General features: G+C 60.9%; 1 protein-coding gene across 10 annotated transcripts in view; it reads right to left on the reverse strand.

Annotated features, from left to right (window-relative positions):
- GRIN1 (glutamate ionotropic receptor NMDA type subunit 1) overlaps positions 1 to 6,915 on the reverse strand; it is a 31,073-nt gene extending 24,158 nt beyond the window's left edge. For 8 of the 10 annotated variants that reach the window (XR_001889388.1, XR_001889387.1, XM_017893039.1 and 5 more), the window contains exons 1-2: positions 5,581 to 6,165; positions 3,086 to 3,220 (exon numbers count right to left, since the gene is read on the reverse strand). Coding sequence is in view for 8 of the 10 variants with exons in the window: in XM_017893039.1 (XP_017748528.1) it covers positions 3,086 to 3,220; positions 5,581 to 5,838 (393 nt within the window). In the remaining 2 variants the exon portion in view is untranslated. Of the gene's footprint in view, positions 1 to 3,085; positions 3,221 to 5,580 lie in introns of all 10 variants that reach the window. The other 2 variants (XM_017893040.1, XM_017893035.1) reach the window with 2 other exon arrangements.
- Positions 6,916 to 9,544: the final 2,629 nt, after the last annotated feature.

Consider the following 9,544-nt stretch of genomic DNA (forward strand, 5'->3'; position numbering starts at 1 on the left):
TCTAGACCCTGGGACCCCCTTCCTCCCACCCCTGTCTCCACCCCGCTGGGGACACTTTCTAGACCCTGGGACCCCCTTCCTCCCATCCCTGTCCCCACCCTGCTGGGGACACTTTCTAGACCCTGGGACCTCCTTCTTCTCACCCCTGTCCCCACCCTGTTGGGGACACTTTCTAGACCCTGGGACCCCCTCCTGTCTCCCACCCCTGTCCCTAACACCCTGGGGACACTTTCTAGACCCTGGGACTCCCTTCCTCTCACCCGTCCCCACCTCCCTGGGGACACTTTCTAGACTCTGGGACTCCCTTCCTCTCATCCCTGTCCTCACTCCCCTGGGGACACTTTCTGGATCCTGGGACTCCATTCCTCCTACCCCCGTCCCCATCCTGCTGGTGACACTTTCTAGACTCTGGGACCCCCTTCCTCTCACCCCTGTCCCCACCTCCCTGGGGACACTTTCTGGATCTTGGGACCCCATTCCTCCTACCCCGTCCCCACTCCCCTGGGGACATTTTCTAGACCCTGGGACCCCCTTCTGTCTCCCACCCCTGTCCCTACCACCCTGGGGACACTTTCTTTTCTTTTTTTTTTTTTGAGATGGAGTCTCGCACTGTCGCCCAGGTTGGAGTGCAGTGGCGGGAACTCGGCTCACTGCAAGCTCCGCCTCCCGGGTTCACGCCATTCTCCTGCCTCAGCCTCCCGAGTAGCTGGGACTACAGGCGTCCGCCATCTTGCCCGGCTAATTTTTTGTATTGTTAGTAGAGACGGGGTTTCACCGTGTTAGCCAGGATGGTCTCGATCTCCTGACCTCGTGATCCACCTGCCTCGGCCTCCCAAAGTGCTGGGATTGAGCCACTGTGCCCGGCCAACCTGGGGACACTTTCTAGACCCTGGGGCCCCTCCTTTTACCCACCCCTGTCCCCACCACCCTGGGGACACTTTTAGACCCTGGGAACCCCTCTTTCTCCCACCCTGGCCTCTTCTCCCACATATAATCTCGGAAATGGAGGAGGTTTGGTGTTGGCCCCATAGCACCCTAAGGGACGTGGGTTTCTGTGGAATCGTTCCTGGGATGAGCTCACCCCTCCCCTGCAGCCCACCACCTTTGGACAAGCTGAGCTCAGGAAGTTCTTGATGACACATAGCGCCTCGAAGATCCCCTGGGGCTGCCCAGAGTCCTCCCAAATTTAAACTCCATGTATGAAGAAGAATTCGCTCTTGGGGCTAAAGGCTTCATCTCCCCAGGCGAAAGCGTGGTGCTTGCTTGCCCTGGCTTGCTTTGCCTGGCCGCAAGCTGCGAGGGAGTGCCGTGGCACGGCGGGGAGTGGAGTAGGCTCTGCCCCACTCTGCCTCGGTTCTCTGTGTCTGTCCAGCTGAGCCCTGGTTCCTTCAGTGTCCCTGTGGACTCACACTGATCTTGTGGTTCCCTGAGGCCTCCAGGTTATTTTCACCTGTTCCCTCTTTGTGGCCTGGGGCAGTGCCTTGGGGTGCAAAATGTCCCCTGCCTCTCTGTCCACCTGGTGACGTGGCTGCAAGGCAGGTTGTACTTGAGATCTTGGACTAGCTCTGACCTGGCCTTGCTGGTTCATGTTATGGGCACAGTTTGGTTGTAGTGTATAGACCATAGTAAGGCCAGGGTGTAGCTGTGAGGTGTGCCCCTCCCTTTGGTCTGCTCTGGGCTGGGGCATGTGCTGGGCTGGCCCTGCCCTGGGGCATCCCTTTCCCCGGGCTTTCATTTGAGCCACTGGCTGCTTTCCTGGGTAAGGCCATTTTCTCTCCTTTGCATGTGAGGAAACTGGTGCCCAGGGAAGTGAAGGAGGTCGTGCCTGAAGGCACAGGAATGAGACCCCACCTCCTCATGGCCAGGGGTGAAGTCACCTGGGAGGAGCAGTTTGGGTGCTGAGGGGCATGCCAGGGCCTTCAGAGTGTCAGGAAGGTGGCTGTTTCAGTCTCTCTCAGCTCCTGCCTCTGGGGCCTTCCATCCTCCCAGAAGAGCCTGGGCCTAGCTGGGGCGACCCCTGTGCTTTAAGGCAATATTACTGAGGACTGTGGACTCTGGGCAGGAGGAATTTGGAGAAGATGGGGACCCGGAAGCCTGGCTGCACAGCCCAGCCCTCTGGCTCCTTAGCACTGGCACCAAACTGGGTGTCTGCTGCCAAGTGGCCCTGCAGGTCTGTCAGTCAGTGGCCCCAGGTTGGTCAGCCCCTCAGTGCCCAGTTTGCATCCTGGGTAGACGGAGGGCTGTGTGACCTAGAGCAAGCCCCATGGCTCTCTGGCTTGGAGTTTCCTGCAAAACTGACTGGATGACCTCCCCTCTCTTCCAGCTGCTGTTCCAGAGTTAGACAGAGGCCCTCGTCCTAGCCTGTGGGCCAGGAGGGTCTGCAGGAGGCTGAGCCAAGGTGCCCTCAGACCTAGAGGCTGGAAGCCCCAGGCCAGCGCCCCGCCCCGAGCTGCATCCTCATTTACGCCATGCAACCGCAGACACTGCTTTCCATCCATGCCGGCCGTGGGAAAGGCTGGCCCTACCACCCTGGCTGTGTGCACACCCCTTTTCTCCTGGAGCAACCCCAGCTCTCCAAACTTCCCTTCAAAGTCCACCTGTCTAGAAAGCCTCCCAGCCATCCCTTCTCCCAGCCCTCTCGTCCTAAGGGTGTGTCACTGGTGCCTGTGCCAGTGAGTGTGTGTGACTTTGTGCGAATTCGTGGGTGTGCATGTGTGGGGAGGGTGAGCACAGCAGTGCAGTGTGTGGGTGCTGTGAGTATGAATGTGTGAGTGTGTGAGGTGTGCCCCTCCCTTTGGCCTGCTCTGGGCTGGGGGCACGTGCTGGGCTCCATGTGAGCCCTCCTTGTGCATAAGAGTGTGTATTGTGCGTGTAAGAGCATGTGAATGTTCATGTGACCGTGTTTGCAGATGTGTGAGTTGGACACGTGAGAGCGTGCAGACGTGCATGAATATGGGGGAGCTGTGTGGCTGTGAGTGCGTGGTGTGTGAGTTCCATGTGAGCGGGTCGGCCCGCTGCTCCTGGAGTGGACGGGCTGTGCACAGGGGCGGAGGGCCGGCTGGCCTGGTCTGGCAGTCAGGCTTACCTTGTCGGAGTAGATGGACATGCGGGTGGTCAGCCCCAGCACGGGGATGCGGTAGAAGCCGGCTGTGTAGGAGACAGGGGTGGGAGTGAAGTGGTCGTTGGGGGTAGGTGGATGGCTAACTAGGATGGCGTAGACCTGTGGACACAGGAGACAGGGTCAGCTTGAGCCAGGGGTGGGCCAGGCACTGGGCTAGAGGCTGAGATCCAGAAGCAGCAGAGGCTGAACCCAGCAGGCTAAGGTGGGTGGGGGCACGATTTGGGTACATGCTACATGCCCAGGCCCAGATGCACACATGCCCACAGGGTGGGGGAGGGAGACCCCATCATCATCCTTTATCAGTCAATCACAGAGGGGCAGAGCCAGAGCAGGGGCTAAGGGGACACAGGGGAGGGCAGACCCCACCCAGACCTCCCCTCACTCTTCTCACATTGCTGACCGGGGCTGTGCCCCTCAAGGGCCAGATGAAGGCCTGCCCTGGGGATGTCCCGGGGACCCTGAGCACAGGACGCACCCAGGGTGGACTGGGGAGGACAGCTGGTCCTGCATCATGATGGCCTTGATGCTCAGAACCCACCCGTCCTTCCTGATGGGCCAGGGGTGGGGCCAGCTCACATCCCGAGACAGGGCGGGCAGCTCCAATGGCCAGTACCGGACTTCAGGGGGAAGCAGCTAGGAGCTGCCAAAGAGGCCGAGGTCCCTTCTGCTGGTGTCTCCAGGGGCGGGGCCTGAGGTGGGCTCCATCTGAACAACACCCAGCCCTTACTTTGAGTGCTGGCCTCATCGTCAAGGAAGGGAAGGGAGGCGTTGGGGGTGCAGCCCAGCCTTCCTGCCCGTGACCAAGGCCCCATAGGGCAGATCTAAAGCCAGCGGCTCAGCCCCCTGGAACCGACGCCTTCCCTCTCTCCCCAGCCCCTCCCAAGGCAGGGAGGCAGGCAGCTGGGGGTCCACACCACCTTCACACAACAAGGACTTGCGTCTGTCCCCAGCTCTGCCTGTGCCTCTTAGAGCTTTGGCGAATGGGGGCAGGGTGTACTGCATGGCAGTACCACGTGGCAGGACAGTACCTGACCAGGAGGTGTGTTCCGTGAATGGTAGCTACAGGCATTGCCTTTGCTCCAGGCACCATGCCCACAGACAGACAGCAAGACGGGCGTGAGTTGAAGCAATTCCCCAGGAATGGCCCCTCCCGGATTTCCTGAGTCCATCTTCCATGTCCCTCCCCAGTCCCAGATGGAACATGTGACCACAGCCACTGGCTACAGACGCGTCCCCCCAGTCCCATCCCGTGGTGTCCTGGACTGGGGCATGGGGGTGGATTGTGAGGTGGGGAGGGAGGATTTCTGAAAAGAACTCTGGCGTGGGCCCTGTAGCTGCAGCTGTTTGAAGTGGTTCTCCCTCCCCCAGCTCTTGCCTCCAACCTGCACCCAGAGGTGCCTGGCAAAGACCCGTAGGTCCGTGTGTGACCACGCAGGTGTTCGCGCATGTGCTAGGGTATGGTTATACGCATCACATGCCCCAGCATGTCTGTTTGTGTACATGCGTGTGCATGACTGGAACCGTGTGTGTAAGTGTGCATGTTTGCATGTGCCTCTGGGAATGCATGCCAAGCCGTATGTGGCACATGAGCAGGTGTCCATGGATCTGCATGTGTGCAAGTGAGCATATGAAATTGTGTGATGCTGAGGTGCATGAGTGTGTGCTAATGTAACAAGTGGTGTGTGTGTGTGAGCATGCATGTCCACAGACGTGGTGTGTCCACCAAGTAGGCACGTGTGAGCAGTGCTAGGCTGGATGTCTGTCCTGCCTCTTACATAAAGGGCTGCATTGCAGATCCTTGCAGTCTCATTGGAATTCAGCAGGCGCTCGGCCCAGGGGCGGACAGCTCCCACAGGCAAAATCCCAGGAGCCGCGTCCTCCCCCGCAGCGCTGGCTGCCGACAGCTCCCATGCCCTGACGCCTCTCGCGTGTGCACCCCCACTCCCACTCCCACAAAGCGCCCTGCTTTGGCACCTGAGCCATTACCCTTCCCAGGCAGACCCATGGGTCGGGGGAAGGGAATAAGAAAAGGACAGGAGAAACTGGAAGCAGAAACAAAGATGGCCCCAGGCCCCGTTCTGTTTAAAGCTCTGCAGGGCGGGCATGTAGCTGGACGGGCACTTCTGCCCCCATACCTGGAATACACACCCCCACACTGACACACTGCAGCCCCACGTCTACACACACCAGTCAGGGCCTGGAGCCCCAGGGACCCTCTAAGGACCAGCCAAGGTGGCAGGTGACTGGTCTCAGGCCAAGATAGGGGAGCCAGCAGACCCTGGTGTTTGGTTCCTAGTGAGACAAGGGCCTCCCGGAAGCAGCCAACTGACTCCGGGGTGGTGTCTTCCAGGGAGGAAGGGAGCACGGAAAGGATGGAATGAAACTAGGGGTGTGGGGGTGCAGTATGGAGGAGGGGGGAGGTGGGGGGCGNGGTGGGGGGCGGCGGTGGGGGAGGGCACCTGGCTGGAGATGAGGTCCTCGCACACTGACAGAGCCATCTGGATGGCGTTGGGCTTGTGCGTGACGGAGGTGGCGTTCAGCTGGATCTTCCAGGAACCATGCCGCTTGTTGGCCTGGTTCACGGCCTCGCGGAACATCTGCTCGTGCTTCCGCGTGCTCAGCACCGCGCCAATGTTGACGATCTTGGGGTCGCACGCGGCACGGGCGACGGAGCAGGAGAACAGCAGGGCGAGCGTCAGCAGGCGCATGGTGCTCATCGGCTCGGGCCGCGGGCCTGGCTCTGCGCTGCGCGAACGCGGGGCCCTCGGCGCATCCCCCGCGGGGCTTCCGGGCAGTCCTGCGCTCGCCCGGCCCCGCGGGCTGCGGACGCCACGTCTCCCCCGGAGCTGGGGTCCCGGGACGTCGGCCGAGGGAAGGGGCGCGGGAGCGCGCGCAGGGGCTCCGGGCGCAGCCCCACGCGACCGGTGCTGTCCACGGTGCTGAAGCGGACCGGGCGCAGCTCGGAGCGCCCGGCTTGGAAAGGGCCCGGCGGCGGCGGCTCTGCGGACGGCGCTGGTTCCGGTCCGGACGCTGCGGCGACTGCAGCAGCTGCAGAAACGCGAGCGGGGCCAACGTCTCCTGCCCCTCCCGCCGCCCCCGCTTCCCAACACGGAGGCGAAGGGGGCGCCTCCCGCGCCAGAGCGTGCGCCTGCGTTCGCGTGAGCGTGTGTGTCGGAGCGCGCGTGAGCCGGGAAGCGCGCGTGTGCGTGTGAGCGCGTGCCTGGAGGGGTCCTGGGACAGTGGCCTCTGCTGTCGGGGACCTGCAGGGAGCTCAGTTTGGGAACGTTAGAGGGGGTCCGTGTCACCGCGTGCAGCCCGCACCACCCTTGCGTGCCTTTTAATGTGACCGAACGTATCGTGCCTGCTCGCATGTGTGTGTGCGCGCACGAGTCGTCACCCACAGTCAGCAATATTTCGGGTCCTGACTCTTGCAGACTGGAGCTCTAGAGGGGTGGGGGAGGCCCTAAACCATGCCTCTGGGGGTCCCCCCCCCACAAGATTCAGAAATGAGGGAGAGGCCCCGTCTACGTGGCCATGTAACTCGGGACCCCCCTCCTCGGGCTAAAAGGAATAGGGAGGGTGACCGTGGCTGCCACATGTGTTCAGCCAGGCCTTCCGCGAGAGCCTGGAAACTGGACCCGCACTGGCTGGGGCTGAGGTCGGACACCAGGAATCACTGGAGCCCCGCGAGGTGTGTTCGGCGCCAGCCATTTCACACCCTCAGCTTCCGCTCCTCTCTCCATCTCCAGGCCCTCGCAATACGCTCCCAGCGCCCCCTTTTTCAGAGTCTTACCCATCCCTCTGGTCCACACCACCCTGTCTTTGTCCCCCTCCACCCCTGGAGTGTGCGTCCCCCTCCCTAACTTGAAGGAAGGCTGAAGCTCCGCCCCGGCCAGTGATGTCACCATTTCCAATAGCAACTGAGGATTCTGCAGACCTAACAGCAAACGCCCCCAATGGTGACAAAGCAGGGTCGTCCCCACACCTCTGCTATCCGGAGCAGTGCAGCGAGGGGAGTCATGTGCCCACAGGGGTCACACTCCCTCTCCCGCTTGCCGTTCTCTCCATCAGCCAAACACTGGCACCAGGGACCCCCTGGAGCTGAGAGAAGGGGGAGGGGCTGCGGTGTTTGACAAGCTCCTCCCCTTGGCCCCTTCTCTCTCAATACAGGGAAATCTTTCCTTGGAGGATCACCTGCCTGTACCCTGCTGCAGACCCCCGCGTCTCCCTGTTTGGGTTAAGGCACACAGAGGAAGGCTCATCCGCCTTGGGCCCTTCACCCCTTCTGTCGGCTCTCAGGAAGGCACCTGGGTGTTGCTCAGGGGGACTGAGCTGGCCCCACCTCCAGGAGTTTGTGGCCCATCTCCAAACTTCCGCCTCAGCCAGGCACAGTGGCTCACGCCTGTAATCCTAACACTTTGGGAGGCAAAGGCAGGCGGATCACCTAAGGTCAGGAGTTCGAGACCAGCCTGGTCAAAGTGGTGAAAACCTGTCTCTACTAAAAATACAAAAATTACCCAGGCGTGGTGGCGGGCACCTGTAATCCCAGCTACTTGGGAAACTGAGGCAGGAGAATCGCTTGAATGTGGGAGGCAGAGGTTGCAGTGAGCTGAAATCGCGCCACTGCACTCCAGCCTGGGCAACAGAACAAAACTCCATCTCAAAAAACAAAAAACAAACAAACAAAAAACCTTGCGCCTCAGGCAGGCCAGAGCCTGGCAGCTGCGTGGGGGTAGACCTGAGCCCAGATGGCTCCTCATCAGCACGGAAGAAAGGGGTTGGAGGCTGCAGTAGTGACCCTGGCTCCACTCACCCAGCCCCACCCTGTGGGGTGCTGGAGCAACTCCCGCTGACCCTGGAGAGCCGATTGTTAAATGTTCAGACACCTGCCAGCAGCTGTTACAGTCAGGCCTTGAAATTAGCCACAATGGGATTATTTATGCTGCCAGGGAAATCATCAAACCCCACAAACCAGGGCTTTTCCTTTTCTACTCAGGCAGCCGGTCTGCCAGCACACCACTGCCCCACCAGACTGTGTGCGTCCCCAAGCTTCTGTTCAAGACCCCTTGGCAGATGACCATGATGGAGATGGGGTGGAGGCCGTGCCTCCAGGCTGCAGCTCCTCCTGCCAGCAGTCTTTCCTGGGTTCTGCTCTGCATTTTTCCCCGTGGGCTTCTTCCACAACCGTGAGGGAGGGGGTAGTGTTGCCACAACAGAGGAGCCTGGACTCGGACCCCTCTAAGACCTGGAGAGACAAAGGCTGTGGGGAGGACCAGAGACCTGGGGCGCTGCCCTGGGATCGGCCCTGGCCAGCAGTCAGGTGCTGGGTGGGGAGGGAAGTGCTGTTCCGCCCCAGGCCACTGTGGGACAGTCTCCCCTCTGCGGAGACCTCCCTGCCTACTCTGACAGCTGCGGCCCCGGCGGGAGGGAGCTGCTCCTCCCCAATGCCAGCCTAGCTGCTGTAGTCAGGGCTGTCAACCTGGGTGCAGTCCCACCCTGGCCTCAGTCCATTGGCCGAGGGGTTGTCAATCAGGGCTCTCCCTAGGATATTGGGCAGATCATAAGCGGGGACAGGACCCCAGCTCTACATCCCCTGCAGGCGAGTCCCTGAGAACTGGGGCTCGAGAGTCACCTGAGGACACATTTCCGTCCAGAGGAAGGCTGCTTGAGAGGAGGAGGCTGACAGGTCGGGAGGGGCAGGCAGAAGCGTCTCCACCCACCCACCCACCCCAGCTGAGGCTGGCCAAGGGCGTGGAGGACAGGCCTGCTTCCCGTGCCAGCTCCTAGAGGGGCTGCCAGGCCACGTAGGGGAAACAGAGCTGCCCACCTTGGGCCTGACCCCCACTAAAGAGCTAGACTGGGGTCAGGATCTCTGCCCTGACCTCGGGGAGCCCAGGGACCCTCACAGAGGGCCAGTCCCCAACACCAGCGAGGCTTTTTCACCAGCCCTGGAGCTGGTCCAGCTCCCATATCTTCCTGCCTCCACAAGTCCCTCCTCTCTCCCTGTCCTGACTTTCCAAATTCCACCTTTCCTGGTAGCCATCTTCCTCATCACAGTGTCCCCACAGATCTGACTGTGGGTGGTACTGCACACCAACATTTACTCCACTAGGCACATTTACTGAGCACCTCCTGTGTGCCAGACGCTGTTCTAAGGGTGGGGATGCAGCAGTGCAAAGGCTGGACTTTCTGACATCATGGAGCACAAACACATGAGCACCTGAGACCATTCCACGTAGCGGCACGTGGTCTCAAGAAACAAAATGCAGAATAAAAGGCGGAGAGTGATGGTACCAGTGGTGGTTTTAACACCACCTCCTTCAGCAGGAGAAGCCTGATTCCCCTCCAGGCATACATGGCCTGGACTTATGGCCTCTCCTGTAACGAATGGAACGTGGTAATGGTGTGTGACTCCCAGGTGAG

This window comes from Rhinopithecus bieti, unplaced genomic scaffold (assembly GCF_001698545.2).
Source record: "Rhinopithecus bieti isolate Rb0 unplaced genomic scaffold, ASM169854v2 scaffold_23276, whole genome shotgun sequence".
In the NCBI taxonomy this organism is placed as follows: Eukaryota; Metazoa; Chordata; class Mammalia; order Primates; family Cercopithecidae; genus Rhinopithecus; species Rhinopithecus bieti.